Below are 25,141 nucleotides of genomic sequence, written 5' to 3'. Positions count from 1 at the left end.
AACGTCATGGGAAAAATGAAACTTCCTGGCAGATTAAAACTGTGTGCCGGACCGAGACTCTAACTCGGGACCTTTGCCTTTCGCGGGCGAGTGCTCCACCATCTGAGCTACCCAAGCACGACTCACGACCCGTCCTCACCGCTTCAATTCTGCCAGTACCTCAACTCCTACTTTCCAAACTTTACAGAAGCTCTCCTGCGAACCTTGCAGGAGACGAGATACTGGCAGAATTGAAGCTGTGAGTACGGGTCGTGAGTCGTGCTTGGGTGGTTCAGATGGCAGAGCACTTGCCGCGAAAGACAAAGGTCCCGAGTTCGAGTCTCGGTCCGGCACACAGTTTTAATCTGCCAGGAAGTTTCATATCAGCGCACACTCCGCTGCAGAGTAAAAATCTTATTCTGGAATCATGGGGAAATGTTTGCGATTGCTTGTTGAACCATGAGTGTACCCAGGCGTGTACCTCTTCGTGGGATGCAAATTTGCCACGAATGTCTTTCTTCAGGGCTCCATAAATGTGGAAACCGCATGGGGAAGAGATTGGGACTCTGTGTACGATATGAAACTTTCCCATTGAAACTTCTGCACCGGTTCCACATCTTCTCTAGACTGTTTAGAATACGCTATAGAAGTTTTACTGGGAAGCCCTCACACAGCCTGATACAGCCCCGATTCCATATCTGTGGGGCCTTGAAGAAAGACATTTGTGGCCGTCGATTACCTTCGGACGAATACGTGCAAGCCTGGGTACACTCTTAGTTCCGTAGACAACCGCAAACATTTTCCCATGAAGGCACTGACTGTCTTGTATCACAGTGGGATAAATGTATTAAGTTGTGACGATTACTTTCGAAATAATAAACAGTTCACTTTTCCATCTGTCTCGTTTTCATTGGACTGCTCCTTATACATACTGGCAGACAATAACCAAGTTCGGAACAATACCTAGCTTTTTATTTTTTTTTTAATGATTCATAGAAACCAAATACGTTAAACTCTTTCAAGGCGAGATCATTCAAATAGTGTTACAGCTAGATGTTCCTTTCCTCAAAGTTTCCGTATCGTAGCGCTGCTTCACACTCGCAGCTGCAGCCTGAATCGAAGTGCTCTCGGTGATGCTGCCGCATGAGACAAAGGGACGTATTGTCCTGGGATTTAATTGGGAACGTTCATTGTCGTATTAATTATGCTCTCTGCTACACAAAAGAAAATCATTCTAAACAAGGGTAGCCAGTCTCGCTTTGATCCACGAGACAGGGTTAAACTTTCCATTACTCCAGTGTCCATCATGAGAGGCCTTTAGCAATCTAGCTACTCTCAGAAATATTCCCAGGTCCGACCACTGGACTGGAATAGGTACGCTATTTAGAGTGCCTACATGGCCTCGAACTGACATCTAGCAGCTTGCGCCAATAACACCCACACAACAAAACTGAAATAAGTTAGTGTCTTTTGTGACACTTCTTCCTTTATTCACACTATCAAATTTCCACAGAAACGGTCGAATCTCTTTGCTTCAATCAAACGTCACCATGTCTGTTTTGCTCAGTGAAGCACCAACCGTCGAGCTAGCTTCTGGCTCCACTATCTGATGCAACGGCTGTGCCTATCGGGCGCATGCATGTTCACTCACAGCCAAAAGTCGCTTAGAATTGCCTAAGCAGAAATCCACGCCGGCTCACGGGAACGCATTTTAGGTTGTTGTAGAGTTGAAGTACTGGAAGGACATCGTTTGCTACTCAGAATCATCAACATTTGAGTCCAGAAAGAAGTTATGCAACAGTCCCTCCGCCTGTAAAGGGCACACAACACCTGTGCCGTGAGGGCTGTCGGCTGGCTCCAAACCGCTTAACGAAATGCTTGGACATTCAGGCTTTGCAGCGGAACCGAACCAGGAGCAGAATGCAGGCATTTGTATTGGCCATTTTCTGTCCTCGCTTCCAGCGCTTCCGTAACTTGCTGCTTCCTGACACAATTTTAACAAGTTCCTCTGCAATGGGTGTTGGAAACACCCGACCTTAAGCCGGCCTCGTGCGTCCGGACCACTACCCGTTTAGGAGGATTAGGAAAATACCCGTCGATTACCTCCAGGGCGGAGCAAACTCTTTTCCGTAGTGTAAACGATCCACAGGAAGGAATGAACAGATGCAGTCCGAAAATACTTTTAAACGGTATTAAGTTCAATTCAACTGTAAAAAACGCTGTGTGGAACTGATTTACGTTGGGGTTCCTGAATTAGTAAACGTTTTAAACATTGTAGCAGGGGCCCGTGTACTGATTGAGGAGCGAGCAACCTACGACATTTGCATGCAGCGGTTGCGCCGGCCTTCACTGGCGTGTGCGCGCGTACCGTACTAAGGCGGGCTCTGATCTGCTTGCTGCTACTGCTACCCACTGCTTCTTTTCTACTCGTTTGGACTTCTGTACCGACGACAGAGTCTCAAAATAAGTTAAAAGAAACGGAGGGCGTATTGAAACAAAACGGAGATGAAATATTAATGTGAAATTCCAGAATCGACTCTACATAGAGGAAAACACCCTGTAAAATTTAACTTATTTCTTGGAATCTTAAATAGTAAGGGTAACTGGAATGTATTGGCTAAAAGTTATCAATGCATACAATTCTAGAATTTGTATGCAATTATTTTGTATGAAAATAATAATGAAAAATAAAAATTTGAATAACTGAATCAAATAAGCAAGCTTGCATGCGATTTACATAAACAACTGACGTACTTCCCAACGCATTGTAGTGACGTAGATACTATACCACAAGTAACCTAAAGTATTCATTCTTAAGACGGTCTACCTTTTACAGCGAATTATGTCTCCACATCGGAGTTACATGGACCTAAAATATTCCTGTGGCAAATGTGATAACTTACTTTGAAGGGAAGCCTCCAACTTCTGCGACTGTCAGTTGAAAATGAACGCTCCATGAATTTGCGCACTTCCCCAGATAGTGGCTAAAGATGTGCTCAAAACATAGAGCGTCTCCCCCCCCCCCCCCCCTCACCATAATCCAACAAAAGCATGGAACCACGCCACGCTATACACACACATTAGTCACATACAATTACCATAGACAAAAAAGTAACTTCGACCTTTAAGAAGGAAAGATGCCATTGTGCGCGAAGGACAGAAAAAAAATTTCCAATTAGGCTGCTGAATCTGCGCTCCGGAGTCTCCCAGCAAAGAATGCCATAAGAATTAGTTTTTTCTCTTTTTTTTTTACCGAATTTTGCTCTCTCAGCTTAGGAAATTTCGTTGCGAATGACGTGTTTCGGTAGCAGCCGAATAGGCTCGCAAACAAAATTCCACAGGAACAAGAACAAGTTGTTGCAAGAGCTCTTCTCGAAATGACATTACTCCAAGAAATTCTATAAATTTTTGTGAAAGCTATAAAAAACATCCTAGACAACACACAATGCCGGACGAATTCACCAGCCAGTTATTTAGCGAGGGAGTTTGATGGATCTTCTCATTTACACGTCCACGATTCGTATGAGATAAGAGGCACAAGTTTCTTGGTCATTTCGTTTGTGTGGTTTTTCGGGTCAGCGCAGTTGTAGAATGGGTATCTTTCTTGTTACTTTTGCCAAGAAATTACTGTTAATTTCTCCGACAGACGATGAAATACAGCATTGCACTTACAGGTTTACTGCTTGAATACGATTACCTTATTTCATTGCATGCTATTTTAAGACTTTAACTAACAATTGGCAAGAGCCCGTGTTTGTACAGCTTACTGCTTTTGTGGTAGAGTAATGGTTCGCCTCAATAGAATACGATTTCCAATGTGGTTCCGGACTTCGATTCTGTATAAAGGAGCTGCACGGATGGTAAGTTCTTACACATCACGAAAAGAGCTGCACGGATGGTAAGTTCTTACACATCACGAAAAGAGTATAACATGTGAAAACTGAATTGCCAAATACTTCAAGAAAACTGTTGCAGCATTTTTCTTGGCCGTGTTATGTGATTGTTTCCTTTGCCCTGCCTGCTATACTGGCATAAGGGCTGGAGTCTTACCCATGAGAACAGGTGCTTTTATGCATTCCCAAAGGGCACTGACAAGGAAGAGCACCTTCCACATGGGTTGTTCTGTCTGCTAGTGCAACCAGAAAGTGACCAATGTAACTGCGTGCATTCAACTTCCGCTCATGACGACGACGACCTGCTGAAAGGCTTGAAAGTTAATAAAATTCCACGAGTTTCTTGAATTACGCGAAGTCGACTGCAAGCCACTTTGGTATAGGAGGCACGTTATGGGCCATCTGAGTGGGGATGTTCCCAAAACTGTTAAATATTTCTGAAGCCAGAAGTAAACGATCCTTAGAGAGCCAGGAAGTTAGTTTTTCAATACGAAAATCCGACAAAAAAGCATTCTCGTGCAGGAGCGTGAAATTCCAAACAGGTCGTGTTTCATATCTTTCGAAAAGCGTTGTTAGAGTGCATGTGCTAGGTGGTAGTAGTAGGATGCCTCTGAACAGAGCATGAAGCCATTAGCTAGTTGCAGTTGGGATTTAAAGAAAGAGACAAGACCTTATGATATTAACTTGCAGTTCTAAGTTAAATTTATTTTCGACGGGGCTTAGAAAAACTTTAATCTTGTTAGTTGCTTGAATTCTTCTCCTCAGAGTATCTACAGCACTAAGAACTGCATGCATAAAATGTCATCTGGCGTTTGTATTACGGAGATATGTATGTGTATTAACTGTGTGTCTGATAAAATTTCCCTTTTAGCAGCTAAAGATAATCTTCTGTCCGTTGACCGCGGAGGCCTCAGACTCTTCTCTCATTTCACAATAAGTGATATTCTTTACGGAATCCCATCCAGTGAAACTTGTTGAAGAATCAAAGTAACTACTAACTCGTAAGGAATAGCGTGGCTGGCCATGAGAAATACGTGATATGGACAGAAAGGGCAGGAAGCAAAAAATTATTAAATCAGCATCGACCAGTGAACGGTACAAGCAGCTTGCAACGCGATTATGGCGGATGCAGTAGGCACGTTGAGACTCCCGTGGCGCGATCTGTTACTCCTCGGATTTTATTCAAAACTGGTTCTAAAGCAATGGGAGCCAGTTCAGGTCTAATAAGGATGATATCAACTTCCGAACTATTTATTAAGCAATACTGTTGCGAACAAGCATCGTCTAAGGCTAGCAACAAAATGAACGAGCATCTCATGTCCGAACGGTCTTGGAGAGCGTATGGCCGTGGTTTTTATGGCTGCGGGGACCCCTCAGTGGTGTGTGTACTCGGAGAGAAATGTTGTTCCTGCAGCTAACCTCAAGAGGAGCGGCGGTGACAGCAGTTGTGACGATTACTGCGGCTAATTTTCCGGAGGGTCGAGATACACCTCTCGCTTGGGTTGAGTAACCTGATGTGGAAGCAGAACAATGACCCGCCCGAGAAACGGGAAAACCGTATCCTTCCGCAACTACGTGTCTGCGGTTCAGGTTCGAAGGCAACTGTTTCGAATCTTATTGATTTACGCCAGCTTGTGGCTTTCTTAATTCAACTTACTGGCAGTTGAAAAAATTATAATGCCTTCATGACTCGGTACCCAGGCAACACACAGATGGGTCCAGATGGCTTAGGAAAATTGATGACAATGTGTAAATTTGCAGATTAAGTGAAGTGACTTAATTAATTAGGCAGTTTGCCTGTGTTCATCCGTTGGAATCGCAGTATAATTTACTTAACAATTCTAATTAATACTCTCTCTCTCTCTCTCTCTCTCTCTCTCTCTCTCTAATTGTGTGTGTGTGTGTGTGTGTGTGTGTGTGTGTGTGTGTGTTCCATCGTGGGAAACTCTCAGGTTTATACCATACTTGGGTCAGTTAGCAGCGGTTGTGGAGCACTAGGTCCATGCAGCGCTTCGCCATCAGAAGCGATTGCACCTGCTCTGTGTCAGGTGTTGTAACAGCTCGGTTTCAAATATTCTAATCGTTAACACTGGTTTTTGAGACGTCTATCTCAAAACACACTGACGGAATTTGTTGCGAAAAAAAATGCTGCGCCACAACAGATAGTAAGTTATTGCGCTGCAAATTAGCTTCCTGAGTTCTCTGCAGTGGCAGCGAGTGATACTCTCGACACGTAACCTTGTTAGCGCGCAAGCATCTTCCATACAATAGTGCAGTCTCCAGTAACATGTGACCATCTGTCAAAAGCCTGCATAACTACCTTTTTAGCATGGATTGCTGCGAGACGTTCAGAAAGTGTCAGTGAGATTCTGGAAAGTAGCGACAGGGATGTAGTAATCATGCCGCCTTCAGTGTCGTGGACCCCTGCACTAGGTTTCTCGGTTAAGGATCCGTGGCACGAACATCTCGATTGACGTAGCCCCACAGATTTTCGATTAGTTTAAATGCGGGTAGCCTGCTGGCCAAGGGAGTAAGATGCACTCAGCCTAGTGCTTTTAGAGCAACGCATGTACACTGCGAGCTGTGCGAGACGTTGTATTGTCCTGCTAGTAGATTCTGTTGTGCCAAAAGGAAAACCAAAGTGCATGTTGGTGGTGAACATGCTCCCCAAGGATAGAGGCATACTTGCGTTGATCTACTGTACCTTCCAGAATGACATCAGCCTGAGAATTCCCTCCAGTCCTGACCCTTACGACGATTGTTTCCGGGTATTTGCTTTAGGACGTTGCACGCTGCACACGGCAACGGCCATCTGTCCTGTAAACGTGATTCACCTGAAAAGACTATCTGTAGTCACTCAGTGGCTTCCAATTGCAGTACTGGCATGCAAATTGCAGCCTTTGTCACCGATGGACAACAATCGGCATTGGTGCATGAACCAGGTGCTTGCTGCGCTCGTTGAGGAGACAATATCGTTGGCCCCCTTGGTTCATCTGCGCGCTCAGTTGCTCGAAAGCGGCACGTCTTTTCGCTCGTACACATCGCAGCCGTCGTTCACCCCTTTCTTCTATGGACCTTGGTGAACTACAGTTCCCTCTGTGCCGGTTTAGGAAAGCGCCATTTTGCCATGCACGGTATACTCTAACCACGGCTGCACGCTAACAGTTTCGAAACTTAACCGTTTCCACCTTTGGCCGAAAGCCTGTGATCATGCCCTTTTGGACGTCGGATAAATCGCTCCGTTTCAGCATTACAACGGCTGCACTGTTTTCCACATCCCCCAGACACGCTTTATATACCCTATACTGCTAGTGCTGCCACCTGCCGTCCGTGAGTGGTTATTGCAGTTCACGTCGAACATAGGCGTCGGTCGTGTTAATGTGAGTAGATGGTGTATTTGCTGATGGGGTGTTGACTATAAAGTGTTGTTTACTGTACTAAAGATTCGTGTTTTGACGTAAGGTCGATGTGTTTCAGGGAGATGCGGCGTGCTGCGCGGAGACGCGTCGCGAACTGTCGCTGGCGCGGCTGGCACTGAGCACGCAAGAGTCCCGCTGGCGCCAGCTGCTCAGCGCCGAGGCGAGGCTGCGCCGGAGACAGCTCAACTCCGTGCTCGCCGCCCTACTGGGGCTGGAGCGGCGGCTGCGCTCAGAGCAGGCCAGCATCCGCGCGCAGCTCGCCGCCAGGGACAACCTCATCCGACAACAGGCACGTACTGCTCATTACCTCTCCATTATTTGCCACTTAATGCCGGTGGCGTAACTAGGGTTCTATGGTGTCTGCCTGAATTACATGTAACTTCGCTAGTAGCAGTCTACATAAATTTCCACTTTAAATAGCTCTGATCTAAGATACCATCTCTGAAAAGTGATTAAAGCCAGAAGAAAGAATTATTCCGCCATCTAACTGCCCTCCGGCATGGTTAGACACGCTTAGATAACGCAAAGGAAATTATCTTGGCATCTAAAATCATCTGTTGATTGCGACCAAGTTATGTAACGTCATAGAACATAATTTCGATGACGAAACAGCTGCTGCCCTGGAGCTCTCGAGACGAGCTTACCTTCAGAGATCTGAAAATACGACGCGCTATCAATAAGTAATGCAACACATCTTTTTCTCGATCAATGTGTGGTAAAAAAAAAGTAGGATCTATTCTGGGACATCGTGGAATATTCCCGCGTCAGCCCCTACAGTTTCATGAAGTTTCGATAAGTGGAAGCGCTACACATGACTTCAAAATGGCGGCTATAAAGAAGGTGCGTTCCAAGCAGAGAGCTGTCACTGAGTTTCTTTTGGTGGAAAACAAAAGAATCGCAGATACTGATAGGCGCTAGGAGGATGCCTTTGGAGACCTTACAGTGAACAAAAGCACCGTGAGTCTTTAGGCGAGGAGTCTGTCATCGCAAAAAGGTCGCACAAACCTGTCCTATATCCCGCGTGTTGGACGGCCACACACACACACACACACACACACACACACACACACACACACACACACACACCACTGACTCATATAGTGTTGGAACGTGCGAACACGCACACTCGAGGTGATAGACGAATGAAAAACGCCTCGCTCCTCAAATGGACGTCTGTTGGTAGTGCTGTCACTCATCTACCAGCTGGTGTACTCGAAGGTGCGTACCTGCCGGGTTGCTCGCTGCCTAGCAGAAAACCATAAAGAGCAAAGAGTTTGGCCCAATGGAAGATGCACTCCGCGGGAAGCAGAACGTGGATGGGGAGGTCATCGATGCATAAAGACTCCGACGTCGACCTGTAAAATGGTACAATATAGGCCTTCCTAGTAAGGTGGCGTAAGGCAGTCGCATCGAATGGACTTTGTTAAAAAAATATGGTTTTGTTGAGAAAAAAGGAGGGGGAATAATTTAACTTCTTGGAATCTTGAATAAAACCAACCTACTTCCAGGAAAAGAATATTGCGTTAGTTACTGAACGTACCTTATAATTTACTAATGCAGCGAGTGCATGTTTCTGAATAGTCGTTACGAGCAAAAATGATGCAGAGTAAAACACTAATCTAATTAGTTACGAAAGTATTTCGCTTAGTTGCTTACGAATAGGTATACACGCAAGGCCGTGAAGCAGCTCACCTCTGTTACCTCGCGAATTTGCACTTTAACTGACTACATGAAGAATATGGAACTGAAGTAAAGGTATCAGATTTGGACTATTGTTGTACTTCAAGCAAACAAATTACGTGAAACACATTCTGTCCTCAGTACACCCAGAAAGAGTAGTTTTTCAAAAAACATTTGAAAATCATGTAAAACGCACAACCTATTTGGCAACTGAAATACCAGCTCGCCAAAACCGGTCACATGGAAGATACCATATTAAATGATAGGAATCTGTCTAATATTCATCGTAGCAACTGCCACTGTGCTATTCATCCGGTAATATTGCTTAAGCTACTGCACAGTTCTGATACAGCTCTCAGAGTCGTAAAATAATTAGAAAAAATACTTGGTGTTCAGGAGTCGGCGTACAGAAAATATTATTGTAGGGTCTCAGTACAACTTCGTGAATACAAACAATAAGCTAATTCTATTTTTCGCGCTCCATCTTTCTCAGTGTAAATGCAGTACGGCCTCAAAGGCATACCATATCATAAACGATCAAAGCACAACTTCACTCCAAAGCAGCCTAAACGGAATAGGTGAAGCGGAACGCCTTGTTCTCCTGCCAAATTAACAAGTTACGTGCGGTGACCACGCCATAACTACACATTTGCCGAACCAACTCTCGCTTCCAAGAGCTCAGCCACATACTTTCGTGTAGCCGAATCAGCTGTCAATATGCGAAAGTCAGTGTGCCACAGATATGAGTAAAGATTGCTTGCGAGACGAAGCCACGTAAAAACAGAATGTACGGAAGATGGCAACTACAATGGAAGCATTCCAGGGTCTTGCGGCCCATTGCGTGCCCTCATCGCTACTGCCCTAAGGGGCACGGTTTTGTGACAGGCAGGACAAACGAGCAATGCAAAAATGGAATAAAGAGGGTGAAGAAAGAAAGAAGTAGAATTAGTGAACGAAAATGAAGGATCAGAGCATTAGAATGGAAAAGGGGGCGGAGATTGCGGAAACCAATGATGAGAGTCTTAGTGGACTGTGTTGAGCAACTGCTCCGTATGACGTGCCACTAGTACGGATACGCTCTTTTGTTGTTTTCAACCACTAGATGGACCACTTCCCTTACGCCAAGTGAGCCAAAGTGACGAAAGGATAAAGTGCGCTTTTCTTTTCTTACGGTTTTGCATTGACAGACAATGGAAGGAATCGCGTTATTTTTCCAAGTAATGCTACTTTGAACAGCGTGTTGCACCGTGTTTTGGTGTGCAGCACACAGAAAAGAACGGCATCTCTTTTACTTAACTGTAAAGTCGTGTGATGGGCAAGGAGTGGAGGGGATGCAAAGTCGAAGTTTGCCCTGGGCGCCACTTAACCTAGTTAAGCCGCTGCTTCGTGGATAACGTGTATCAGTAAGCGGAGATAAAAAATATCGGAATTTTTTCCGAAGGTTTGTATTGTATTACCTTGGTTTCGTGCAGTCCGTTTCTAACACAATTACTACTAACGTGAAACAGGCAACAAAATTCTTCATTCAAACGTTGTGCTAATGTTCCACCATTTTTCCTTCAGCACTTAAATTTCAGTGCCTTCTGGGAACATAAATCCACTCTTACATTACTTAAACTCCGCAGCTATAAGAAGTCCCTCGATTTGAGATTGTAAGATGGATGCGCTAAATATCCTCACCCGAAATACTGCGACAGTACTTCACATTTTGGCGACGGGCGTTATCGTGGAGATAACAGCATGAAACTGAACTGCAGTTACTAATGGTAAGAGCTCAGAAATAAAAATCTGCGAGCGCTACCCACTTGTCACTAGAATACAAACCTCTGCCTGTTGTGCAACATTCCATTAACATTTTGGTCACTGGGCGCAACGGGAACACCATAACATAGAAACACCGCGTTAATGTATTCGTGATGACATTTGTTAACTAAGGGTCACCTGATCATGGCAGGAGTTGCAGGAAGTAGACTTCGTAAAGGGAAGTAGATATCACAATGCTAAACGTTTATTCAAATTCAAAACCAACATATAATCGTATTGTAATGTCACTCTTCAAAAACAAAAATAATTAATATGAAATACTGAAGGTAATAATGCCGGACTCTGACATCGCGAGATGGCGACAGGGACAGTATCGGGCCATCCTCTACCACTAAAATTGCCAAATACAGATTAACATTACGATCCCGTGAAGACCCAGGATAAGGCAAGGAAGCAGAGGAAAACAGATGGATGATAAATGGCAAAATTGTAGGCGGGAGGGAATTCGAAGAAAGGGTGAAATACAAGGGAATGGACAGGAGCTCTTGATAACTAATAGTCACATGCTTCAGCATTATTCCGTGTACATTCAAGAGAAGCAAATCATTTTTTGGAAGGGACTTTGCAGGAAAAACAGTATCCTCTTCTATATTGCGACATATTTCGGATACATCATAAAATACGCCACCGATCGAAGAAGTGAAAAAAAGTTTTCTTAAGATTTCATCTTCTCTTAAAACATAACCATTTAAATGCCGCAGCCGACTGGCTCATACATAGAATTCTGCAATTGTTGGCATCGCAGGTGATACATGCGGAAAATCATCACACGTCTATCATCATGGTTTAATCGTACTTCGCTCCCCCAGGGGGTCCCGGCACTTGCAGTGCCATTTCCATTCCTGTGGTAGCAAGTCTATCCTGTTTCTTCCCCTCTGCATTGTAACTGGATGGTCTTAGTGTTCAAAATGATTAACCAAATCCAAATATGATCGGCACTAATTTGTTCTATCCTCAGACACTTTCTACAACTTTTCACTTCTCGCTACGCAGTTTCCGCTGTTGGGTTGGATATACGATTCCTCTTCCAAATCTTAAGTGTGGATCGTGCAGGAAAGGTCGCCCAATGTGGTGTACATCCCACTTTATGTGCTTTTCTATATTTAAATCATTAATTTATACCACAGGTGACGATACCATTGTGAGTGGGGAGGAGAGGGTGTCGTAAAGTATCTGCACGGCGGTGGCCTGCCTGCCCTGCCCCTGTAGGTGCGTAACCTGGAAACTCCTCGCATATACGAAGGAGAATGTGCCCTTCGTGGCTAGGGCACGGGGTTTCCAAGCGATGGTTAATCAGCCTGGATGATGTTGCTGTGGGTGTGTGGCGTCTTACCCTTCACACTCCCACGAGATAACGACAGTATGGTACTCCAGTGAAACTATAGCAGTTTCTTCCACTACCCAACTGAGCTGCAACATCTCTTAAGCATTTTCCTAGCTTTTTGCACTGCCCTCCAGGAAACTTAATTCCCAGCATTGTGTGAACCCTATCCTCCAGGACTACAACGGTTATTATAAGGATAAGGCTATAATCGAGCATCGGATGGAGTTTGCATGTATGGTCTACAGTGAACATGCCACTTCACACAACTTTGGAGGATGTGGCTATTCATGTGAAGAAATCTCTCTATTTTACCGTTAATAATGTGCACAGTTAGTAATCCCCACTCCCTTGGGATTCTCCCACCTCCCCCCTCCAGTTGGAAAACAGTTCTTTGTACGAACTTCAGAAATCGCCCCACCCATTAAAGATCACAGATGGGCTACCTGACTGCCTAAGCAGACATCCATCAATGTAGCGCCCCAGTGCCTTTAAACAGATCTGCCCCTGGGTTCATCACTGGATAAAACGGCAGAAACAGGAATGCTGGGAATTATACGTTACTAGGCCGATGATTCTGTGGACACCAGTCCCCCCACGTGTGGACTGGTATCCAATGTCCGATAGATGTCACTTCACCAACTAAAGTGATCGTGCTGGTCACACCTTAGTACACTTCGCTGCATCAGTAACACTAGCTGGAGTGCAGACCACTCTACCTCTTTGCGACTTTATAAAGCTCTGATCCTATCCCGCCTTGATATGGTGTATGGCACAGCATTGCCTTCAGCATTGTGGATGATAGATCTGATGCACCACTGTGCGATCCAATTTGCGATAGGTTCCTTGTGTACTAGCTCTTTGATCAGCCTACTCGAATAGGCTGGGGTCCCTCCATTACAGATAAGGTGCCAACAACTGCTGCTCAACTATGCGATACACATTCACTGCTTCCCTGAGTATCTGAACTACCGTGTCCTTGTTGTTGGTATGATACCCACCTTCCACAACAGAACCCCAGGTTTTGAGTCACGATCGCATTTATCATACAGCGTGTCTCGTCTGAACTTCCACTTCTCCCACTGTCGCCTCTTGTCAGGGAACAATAGAGAGCACCCTCAGGATGTGTACCTCGGCATCGGATCTGTCTCGACCTATTCTTTCAACCAAAAGGCTGTGTTGACACCATGGTTTCTCGCCATCTGTTCCTGGCTGTCCTTCATTTCTGGGTTACAAAGTGGTATACACTGACGGCTCTATGGACGACAGACGAACTGGTTTTGCCGACACGTGAAAGGTACAGTGAACTAATTTCCCTGTTGAGCGGATGCAGTGCTTTCACTGTAGAATTGTTGGACATCATGTGAGTCCTCAGTCACTTTCGTTCTTGATTCTTGCACTGGCGGTACGTTCTTAATCGGCCGTCCCACCCAAAGTAGTCTTCTAGCTATCGTCTGTTGCTACACTCGACACCCAATGGTTGTCACCATCCAGTACTCCTGTCTGACTTTCATCAAGCTGGATAGTCGGTCGTCTTTGTCTGGACCACAGGTCACATTAGAATCGTAGAGAACAAACGACCTGACCATTTAGCCACGTAAGCTACCAGGATGTCAATTTAGGAGGTTGGGGTTCTGGTACCAGACCTTTCGTCAGTTTGAGGCTTGGAACACGAATTGCTGTGCCCTGTTTTCTCTATACTACTAGCAGGAAGGTGGACCACGACCACTGGTAGTATTCCCTTCGTGATTTTTCACAGAAAATCTACAATTTCATTGAGTTCGCATTGGCCATAAAAAGCTCGGCTACAGTCAAGTCATGCGACATGAGGCACCACCCCACTGTCGGTTTGGCGTCTGTCTGATGGTGGCCCACATCGTACTGGTCTGCCCCAATTTGATCATCTTACAGCGAAACCTTCAACTTGCTGACACACTGCCTCTAGTGGACGATGCCACACCAGCTGTTAGTTTTACGTTTTCCCCATGTTTAAACTCCTCTCTGTGAGGTAGGGCGCATTGCCCTCGTCATCCTTTTGAGGTTCCCAGTCACCTGCTCCAACCCAGGGGACCCATGGTTGCCGTTGCCCAGCGGCCCGGCCTGCTGCTGCTCTTCCCACCTCTAATTCTTCTGATTCTTTTACGTCTGTAGTATGTTACTGTCATCTCTCTTGAGATTGCATTAACTTTTGCATTCTAGATTTTCTTGTGATAATGGAGAGTGAGGAAACACTGGTCGAATACAGAGGATGCGTCTCACATTACATGACATGTCCCAGGGGCCTCCAGCTGCTTTCTGCGTGGAGCAATTCACCCACCTACACATTCGCCGCTTTCTCACTACTTCTAGCTTCTGTCTAGTGGATTTATTGATACTCTGTTACTATTGGGTTCTTCAGGCTTTGACTGTGTCCTTACTATCGGAGACTTTCTCCAGCTTGACGCTTATGGGCAGGAGAGACTGATGACGTCATAGTTTGGGCCCTTTAACCCTGTCTGCACTGCAATCACAACTTTTAATGCATTCTCCATATACTTTTGTAAAGACAGACAATGGCGATAAATTAGCGAGTAGTTTGCGTTTATCGTTTTGTAGTGTGGTTTATTCTATATTTCGCTAAAGAAAACTACAAGATTTGTTGATTCGGTATGAGTCAGCCCTGTCCATTGTCCGTAATTACAGAAGCTATTTTCGAATCCATGGAAATGTATCCCTTGCAATATTTTTTTTACAAGACTAGATCCTTGACTTTAGATTGGCGTTCCTGCGTCTTCCAGTATTTCTAACAGAACAGACGAAGTGATTAGAAATATACTCTGTAATATTGTCTCTGCAATCTGAAAGTAAACAGACAATTCATCTGAATAAGTAATTATTTGATGAATAATTTATTGGAAATACTATGCGGATAAAATGTCAAAGATTAGGATCTCGTCGGGTTAATCTGTTTGCACGTATCACGAATTGAAAATGTGAAACTATGGGAAGAATTACTGAAGTAACAGTGTAATCTATCTTCGACTAGGAACAGTGTTAGCAGAGATACATGAACCTCTGAACAGCCTTATTCTCTGTCCAGAATACATACATCCCACATGAAAAACATCTTTCCATCCTTTCTGAATGACCAATCAGACTGCATCCTTCTGATCAGCATCCTTGACTCTAAATCACGGTACTTTACAGTTTATCTTCTACGGTAGTAAGTTGATAACTTATTACTATGACGTTTTAGCAGCTGATGTGTTAAATCCGGACGATAGATAAGATATATGTTGAAAGAAATAAGTTTCAACAGTCTCCATTGCAAGATTTTAACTCAGAGACAGACAAATTCCAGTTGTACATAAATACTTTCCATTAAGACTTGATTGCGAGTATAATGAAACGTACAGTTTCAGTAAAGGGTCACTCCACGTGTTTGGCTATGACAGCACCGTACCATAGAGGATATGTATACTTCCCTTCATACAGAGTGGCTAGGAAGAACTGTTTGAGATGGTACTTCACACTTTATACTTGTCAGTAGCAAAAGTACGGATTCATGACACATCTGGGCAGAGTAAGAAGCAATTTAGTATTGTACAGTTGATTGTTTACTCAAAACTAATGGTTCGAACAGCGGGAGGTTTTGTGAATTGAACTTCATTTGTCAGTACTACCTATGCCTATTGATACAGTAATTCCATAAGTTATGAGAATAACTGTGTTTTCTTTCTTACAGGCGCTAGAGATTGCAAGGCTACGTAGAGCAGCGAGGAGAACAAAGACGTTATCTTTACCCATCGAAAATTCCAACTCGCCTGGCTCCGCCTTAGCCACTGAAGAATCTCCGAAATGGAATGGACACCACGATTCACTGGAGTCCCTATCTTCAAAAACGTCGGAAAGTGACACTGCTGTTTCTCTTAAACCGGCTGAGTCTACTAACAGCATTCTGAAAGAAGAACGCGACGAGAGTTGCCAGACGGAGGAGCACGATCACAGCTACCTCGGGCGGCACGAGGATTTCGCGGACAGAGATCTGTACAAGGTGTACAATCACAATCCTGTCCTGGAATGTGTCAATCAAATACTACTACGTGACCAGGACGAAGGAGACGCTCACGAATACAAATTCTCTAACAGGGATAAGCTGAACGAAAAGGAAAGGAGGGTGAAATTCACGTACACGTGCTCCAGCATCGAAGAAGAACAAGAGGACCAGGAGGAACACGATGGCGTTATGGAAAACGCGAATGAAAAGTCTCAGGCACCGGTAGGAGCTGCAACGCTAGATAATCTGACAGAGAAGAAAAATGAGGAGGAATTCGATATTGTGAAGGAGGTAGAGAAAGTAGCTGCATTGCACAAGAAGGCTACCGAACTGAAGCTCGAACAGATGAGGTGGGCAATAAAGGAGAAGACACCGTCGCCCCCTACAAAAGCTCAGCATCTGGAAGAAAAAGCCTGTTTGATGATGTCGAGTCAAGGTCTCACTTTGGTCAGGAATGTGGAACTGGAAGAGGTGGACAAAAACGAAGCTCGCCACGTCGATGAGAAGTCCGTCGAAACGCCTAAGAAGGAAGTTGGTAAGTCTGTTCTGAAGGAAGAAAATACAAAAGTAGCAATCGATTGCCCGGCGGCAGACAGTGGACGGAAAGAGGTCGAGAAGCTGAGCTGTGTCGATCAGAAGACGGGCTCGAGCAGCGTGAAGGAGAGCAAGGCGACGTCGGCGCTGGCCAAGAGACCTATTCCCCCGGCGCTGCCTCCGAAACCGCCACAGCTGGGCAGTCTCTTGCTGATGCGGCGCCAGGGCAAGCTGGGGCCGGCGCGCGTCGGGATGTCGCAGGGATACGGCCAGGACTACTACGCGCCTCGCCAGCTGCAGCTGCAGCGCCAGCGCCAGATCCTGAGCAACGGCAGCCTGGCCGTGGCGCGCGCGCACGACGACGCGGCGGCAGCGCCTGGCGCGGCGCGGCCTGCGCGACAGCTCGCGCCGGACGACGTCTCGGCCATCAGAGTCGGCTGCTCCGTCTCCTCGCTCATCACAGGCTCCGCCGGCGGCAGCATCGTCACCGAGCTCACTCGCGGACAAGCCCAGGTAACTGCTGCTCATTTTGAGCCATATGATCAATATGTAAATCACTCAGCCCATCGTAATTAAAGAACGTTCAACATCGCAGCGCTTCGGCAATCGTTGGTTAATATATTAAAAAATTAAAAACCCGCCTCGATTGCGAAAAAAGCACCTAATGTTTACTCAGGTTTCGGCGTAGATAACTACACCTTCCTCAGAACAATAAAACCCACAAGTGCCTAAGAAGACCTTTGTCAATGATTAAATGAATACCATAGCTATACAGTTATAAAAGAAAAGGAAAACACAAACAGTACATATTTACAAAGTCAAAACCCCTACTTAATAGTGTACGCTCCACCTCACACCAGCCTATGTTCGATGGGCCATGACTCGCCATAAACCGCAGCCATAAATGGTCGCTCACTTACAAGCACGACCCGCTACCTATGCACGTGCGCAACACAAGTGAAGTTACTGAATGCGCATGCGCATACGAATACGAGAAAGTTTATACATGGGTCAGGGCGCGGTTGGTCAAGCTGTTCATCTTTCTTTTTATCCTCATTTTCCATTTACGATGAAGGTGATTTTAGCCCGTTGAACACCAAGTTTTATTCCTATATCTTTATTACCACGACGTCTTTAGATTACGTCCGTTCATCTCCCCCCCCCCCCCCCCGGCCCCTGGGCTAACTACTGGCTTTAGGTATAGTTTTTAAGAGTTGTCATAGGTAGATTCATATATGTTTCTTTCCTAGCATAAGCAACCGCGTGCTGTTATTTTTAGGTTTCATCTCCTACTTAGCTCGTCACTTCCATTTTTTGATATACGTTTATCCACTGTTGGGAATATATGGGCTATTTACCCCTGACCCATGCATAAACTTTCTCGTATTCGTATGCGAATGCGCATTCAGTGACTTCACTTGTCTTGCGCATGTGCATAGGTACCGGGTATTGCTCGTAAGTGAGTGACCATTTGTAGCTGCGGTTTATGGCGGGTCATGGCCCATCGAACATAGGCCGATGTGAGTTGGAGCGTACACTATTAAGTTAAGTAGTGGTTTTGACTTTGTACATATGTACTGTCTGTGTTTTCCTTTTCTTTTTCGTTTTCGTTTATAACTGTATAGCTATGGTGCTCTTTTAATCATTGACAAAGGTCTTCTTAGGCACTTGTGGGTTTTATTGTTGTTCTTAAGAAGGTGTAGTTATCTGCGCCGAAACCTGGGTAAGCACTAGGTGCTTTTTTTCGCAATCGAGGCGGGTTTTTTGTTTCTTAATACATCGTAATTAACGACTTCTTCTAGTCCCTTTATCATTCTATGTAGTTCTGCTGTACTGTTCTGTGGATATTAAAAATCAGTGTTCCAAAAAGAAAAGTCCTATTTCAAAAGATTAAAATTGAAAATAAACTTACTAAGACATACAGGCATTTTCCCCCACAGTTGATGATTGATATGCTTTATCATGTGGATTTAAAAAAAGAATTCTCTTGCAACTGAAAGTTACAAGAGAATTACACATATGAGCGGTGTCGAGCGTGTCAGACAGAACAGACAACACTTGCGATGAAGCAGCTACTACATACACATCAATAATTTGGAGGAATGGAATGGAATGGAATGGAATGGAATGGAATGGAAAGGAAACGCGATGGGAAAAATAGGGCATTGCGACAGTGCAACGGCGAACGTTCAAAATTTGTGCCGGACCGGGACTCCAACCCGAATGCTCCGCTTCTCTAGAACGGCTGCCTTAACCGTCTCGGCCATCTGGACGCGCTTTCCATCAGACCCAAATTCCTAACTTCCTGCTGGCCACAGCGCAACGACTCCCGTCTATTCACGCCCTGCCCGCATATTTTCGATTCCCCTAGGAGTTCGGACGCACGTATAAGACAGAAAAGACACCACTCATATCTATATGTGCGCGACTGTTGCTGGATGAAAATTTTTTAGTGCGGATGCACAAGCAACGTTCGTACTCCTACAATAATCAGAAATCTAAGAGCAGAGGGTTTATGGGCCGAGGCCGTTGAAGTGCGACGAGCGATAAATTGGGAATGCCCAGATGGCCGAGGCGGTCAAGGCAGCCAGCCGATCTAGAGAAGCGCAGCATCTGGTTTCGAGGCCCGGTCCAGCACAAATTTTCAGCTCCCGCCGTTGCATTGCTGCGATGCCCTGTGCGGCTGGAAGTCATTATTTCCTTCCTAACTCTTCCCCATCCCGTTTCCATTAATTTCACCCCAGTTATCGATTTGATTTGTGTCTAAACACGTTTCGCCTATTCATCCGAGGTGTTTCCAGCTGTCACGATAAAAAGAAAGTGAACTCCACATATTTTGATAGTTCGCTAGTGACTCTTCGCAGCTGAATTAAGTATATTGTATTTAGAGATACATGGTGATGTTTTTTACAATTAGATTAATTTTATGTGCATTTCTTTCTGTAACAAATGCACATAGTACAGGTTTCTTCCAACTGATACCACATTCAAAAACATCTCTGCACATAGCTTATACTACAGTACGTTGAACATTTTGTTGCTCACACGATTCAGTACTAAGAGATCACGACAGCTGTAGAGAATGAGAGAAGTGGGGTGTTCAGGTGGGGTTGGAGGAAGAGTGGGTGGTTTCTGGTTGGTGTGGTTTCCAGTAGGGGTATCCCTGGTGGCTACCTAGCTAGCTTGTTTGGTATAACACACCAACGAAAGGAGTTCTCCGATCTGTTTAAGCAGGCGCCATTTAGTTATAACTATGCGGTCTGATTTTAAAGTTAATCTCTGCACCTTCTACTGCTCAAAGCACTGCACGATGTCACAATCTGTTTAAAGACACTGTTTCTTTATGTAGGGGGAAAGCTTCAGGTTTCCCGTGTGGTCTAAACTACTAATCAGGAAGGAAAGAACGAACGAGTCAACTGCACCATGGAGATCCATACTGGCAACCAAATGAAGGGGCAGCTTAATGTATACAGTGTGATACCGAAGGTTGTGGGCAAATTTGAGCTGATGGAGTCGAAATGTTATTACTTTGTAATGTGAACTTCTGGTGTTAAAAGTAATTTTGAGCCACTGAAAGCTTTGGAATGTCTGGAACAAAATGGACAATTAATACATACACCCTTCAGCTGAGCAAAGATAATTTACTATTTCTGTGCACCCAAAACTACTGGTCATTAAGCCCTGATGTCCGTGACACCAGTTAAACACAAACTAACTCTACTCGCTAGGACATTTTCAGGGTATGAAGACGTTCGTGCGGTGCATGATGGATCAGTAGGGCGCACCAGAATTTTCAATGCCGATATTGTGTGCCGGTCATTTTGAACACCTATAATGCACAACATTGTTGAGTGAGTAGTACATTATCTTCACTGATATGGAGGTGCGTCTTCGTTAATTGTCGTAGTTGTTCGGGAAGTTCCAAAACTGTCATTTGCTCAGGATTACTTCAAAGACCAAAAGTTCCTATTCCGAAGTCTTTGACTTTCGACTCTGTCAATCCCTTAACCCTTATGAATTATCCTGTTTACAAATATAATGAATCACCCTATTTAAAAATATAATCCACTAAAATGGAGCACACTTAACCATATCCAAACTTCGGCCAACAAGCACAACGATACATGTGGAGATACCACATCCAATAGTAGTGTAAATTCTCAGCACACTCAGATGGTAATAAATTCCTGAAACACGTCGCATTGCGCATGAAAAAAGACAATTGGTGCAGTACTTTATTTAAATTATCTGCTACACTGCGGAAGGGTTATCAAAAACTTCGGTCATCATCATCATCTTCTTTGCAGTCGGAAGACTAACCGGATGCAGCCCTTTACACTTTTCAAGCGTATGTTGTGTCCAACACACACACACACACACACACACACACACACACACACACACACACACACACACACACACACTTAAATCTGCTTACTGTATTACAGCCTTGTTCTCCTGCTAAAATTTTTAGCCACTGTACTCAGTTTCATTAACAAAGCTGCACTCCCTTAACGCCTCAGAGTGTGTGCGTCAACAGATACCTTATTTTAGTCGTGTTGTCATAAATTTTTCTCCCCATTTCGATTCCGAATCACCGTACGAAGCTAAAATACGGGCAAATACATTCAGCTTCGGGACATTTAAATACATATATTCGATGTTGGTAAATTTCTCTCTTTCAGGAACTTTGTTATTGCTATTGCCCGTCTGCATTTTATATCCTCTCTATTTCGGTCATCGCCAGTTATTTTGATGCCCGATCAGCAAAAGTCGTCTACTTCTCGTTTCTCATATCCTAATCTAATTACCTCAGTATCGCATGGTTTAATTTAGATTACATTTCATGGCCGTTGTTTTACTTTTGATAATGTCTGTCTTATAACCTCCTTTGAAAACAGTACTCACTGTACTCAACTGTTCTTCGCTGTCCCACACATAATGACGATGTCATCAGTAAACATGAAACTTTTAATTTTTTCTCCCTCTACTTTCTTCCTAAATATCGTTTGCTTAATGTAGAGGTTGAATAGCATTGGTTCTGAACTACCATTTCCCTTCCGTGTCCTTCATCTCTTCCAAATGCAGTAAATTTTTTGTACAAACTGCAGATAAACCGGTTTCCCCGTCACTCCTTAATCCTTAGTTTCGTCTATGTTCTTGGAAATGTGGTCCGTCTATGCAATTAAATGAGTCTGTTTTGTATTATACGCGTTTCGCTTCTTTCTGTTTGTAAGGCGCCTGCAGTGTCCTGTAATAAATGGTTCTGAGCACTGTGGCACTTAATATCTGAGGTCATCATTCCCCTACAACTTAGAACTGCTTAAACCTAACTAACCTAAGGACATCACACACATCCATGACCGAGGCAGGATTTGAACCTGCGACTGTAGCGGTCGCGCGGTTCCAGACTGAAGCGCCTAGAACTGCTCGGCCACATCGGCCGGCTGACCTATAATACATAGGTTTTTTTGTATATAACTGCATTATACAGTGATTCCGTGTATGTTAATATAATAGTGTTTTGTTAGTCTTGCTGTTGCGTAAGAAACAAATTTTGGAGCTCAAGTTTCGTAACTCTGAGCTAATATTTCGTTCTGCTTATGGTTTTGTGATATTTCATGTGTATCGCCCTGAAGTTGCATTACGTTGTCCTGTATACGCCAAGATATCAGATTTTTGCCGTTTTCGTACACATTTCAGCTGAAAACATTTTCAATGTGTGATAATTATGCGAGTACGCTGCATATAGTGTAGCAAATTGTTAGTGTGTTTTCGTTCGCCTTTTTGTTTTTTTTATGTTGTTCGGTGTTAGTTGTGCGTACGTGTGTGTTAGTGTGGAGTGAGGCCTGCTTCAATATAAGGAGAGAATTTTGAGTGAAGGGAATACCAATGAAAGATTTAAGTGTTTGTGGTGGGAGGATCACAGGCACTTAAATTAAAAAAAAAATTCTTCCAGTTGCAATTGTTTCCACTCAGTTCTCACCTTCTCACGGAACAGGCTCGACGACAGAGGCGCACGCACACCCACCCACGCACACCCACCCACCCACGCACACACAAGAAACTAATATAACTTTCACTAATATCACACTACATACAAACATAAACGGAAGGCGAATGAAAAAAAAAACAAATGTGTACGAAAACGCCTATAATCTAACATCGTGGTGTATACAGGTCAACAGAGTACACTGTAGAACGACACATATGGAAATCTCAAAAAAATCATTAGTAGAACCAAATAACATCTAGAGCAAAAGTTCTATACGATTGATTCTGAGATAACAGCATGAAAAAGAACTGTGACATTGTAATATGTGTAATCAGTAGATAAACCAGTTTTTATATACATAAAAAGTGCTCAGACCACTGAAAATGCCTCACAGATAAAAAAAGTGACATGGGTATGGCATAAAATAACTTTTCATTTAGTTGCATAGACAGAGCTCATCTCCAAGAATATAGATCACCTTTCACTTCCCTATTTTATCCTTGCCACGTTCAAACTTTCAAAGACAGTAGTAAACACACAGAAAATGCAATGTACTTCATTGTAAGGTTAAATATACTGAGAGGAAGTGGACAAAACATAGAAAAACGAGACACAGAACACTAAAAGCCTAATAAGGAGATGGCATGCCGTTCGCGTTCTAAACAGCTTCCAGTCGTCTCGAAATAGATAAATACAGGTTCTGTCTCGTTTTCAAGGGAATCTTACACCCATCTTTCCAAAGTAGATCATAAAGTCTCACTGATATTTAGGCCTGGCAACAGTGGTGGACACGGAAGATGCGACAATTCATTCTCCTACTCACAAGATCAGTCCTGGCCGATGTGAGCTGTTTGAACGGGGACCCTGTCGTCTTGGAACACTAGGTTGGCATTGAGAACAAATACTGTTCAGTGGGATGCATTTCCTCTGATCAGCCACATTGGTCGCATAATCCTTGGCAATAATTAGGCCTTGCACATTACCCAAGGGGCCCACAGGAGGCCACGATGTTGTTGTTGTGGTCTTCAGTCCAGAGACTGGTTTGATGCAGCTCTCCATGCTACTCTATCCTGTGCGAGCTGCTTCATCTCCCAGTACCTACTGCAACCTACATCCTTCTGAATATGTTTAGTGTACTGATCTCTTGGTCTTCCTCTACGATTTTTACCCTCCACACTGCCCTCCAATACTAAATTGGTGATCACTTGTAGCCTCAGAATATGTCCTACCAACCGATCCCTTCTTCTAGTCAAGTTATGCCACAAATTTCTCTTCTCCCCAATTCTATTCAATACCACCTCATTAGTTATGTGATCTAACCATCTAATTTTCAGCAGTCTTCTGTAGCACCACATTCTCTTCTTGCCCAAACTATTTATTGCCCATGTTTCACTTCCATACATGGCTACACTCCATACAAGTACTTTCAGAAACTACTTCCTGACACTTAAATCTATATTCGATGTTAACAAATTTCTCTTCTTCATAAACGCTTTCCTTGCCATTGCCAGTCTATATTTTATATCCTCTCTACTTCGACCATCATCAGTTATTTTGCTCAGCAAATAGCAAAACTCATTTACTACCTTAACCGTCTCATTTTTTAATCTAATTCCCGCACCATCACCCCATTTAATTAGACTACACTCCATTATCCTCGTTTTGCTTTTGTTGATGTTCATCGTATACTCTCCTTTAAAGACACTATCCATTCCATTCAACTGCTCTTTCCAATCCTTTGCTCTCTCTGACAGAATTACAGTGTAATCGGCGAACCTCAAAGTTTTAATTTCTTCTCCATGGATTTTAATTCCTACTCCACATTTTTCTTTTGTTTCCCTTACTGCTTGCTCAATATACAGATTGAATAGCCGTCCGCGGTGGTCTCGCGGTTCTAGGCGCGCAGTCCGGAACCGTGCGACTGCTACGGTCGCAGATTCGAATCCTGCCTCGGGCATGGATGTGTGTGATGTCCTTAGGTTAGTTAGGTTTAAATAGTTCTAAGTTCTAGGGGACTAATGACCACAGCAGTTGAGTCCCATAGTGCTCAGAGCCACAGATTGAATAACATCGGGGAGAGGCTACAACCCTGTCTCACTCCCTTCCCAACCACTGCTTCCCTTTCATGCCCCTCGACTCTTATAACTGCCATCTGGTTTCTTTACAGATTGTATACAACCTTTCGCTCCCTGTATTTTACCCCTGCCACCTTCAGAATTTGAAAGAGAGTATTCCAGTCAACATTGTCAAAAGCTTTCTCTAAGTCTACAAATGCTAGAAATGTAGGTTTGCCTTTCCTTAATCTATTCTCTAAGATACGTCGTAGGGTTAGTATTGCCTCACGTGTTCAAACATTTCTACGGAATCCAAGCTGATCTTCCCCGACGTTGGCCTCTACCAGTTTTTCCATTCATCTATAAATAATTCGTGTTAGTATTTTGCAGTCGTGGCTTCTTAAAC

General features: G+C 44.1%; 1 protein-coding gene across 1 annotated transcript in view; it reads left to right on the top strand.

Moving 5' to 3' along the window:
- The window catches only part of LOC126299103 (uncharacterized), a 193,857-nt gene that overhangs the window by 163,265 nt on the left and 5,451 nt on the right, over positions 1-25,141 (top strand). Inside the window, exons 3-4 of the mRNA XM_049990776.1 lie at positions 7,350-7,580; positions 15,841-17,199. Coding sequence (XP_049846733.1) covers positions 7,350-7,580; positions 15,841-17,199 — 1,590 coding nt within the window. The remainder of the gene's footprint in view (positions 1-7,349; positions 7,581-15,840; positions 17,200-25,141) is intronic.

This window comes from Schistocerca gregaria, chromosome X, assembly GCF_023897955.1.
Source record: "Schistocerca gregaria isolate iqSchGreg1 chromosome X, iqSchGreg1.2, whole genome shotgun sequence".
Taxonomy (NCBI): domain Eukaryota; kingdom Metazoa; phylum Arthropoda; class Insecta; order Orthoptera; family Acrididae; genus Schistocerca; species Schistocerca gregaria.
Note: the sequence above shows the minus strand (reverse complement) of the source record. Positions and strands in the feature narration are given on the sequence as shown.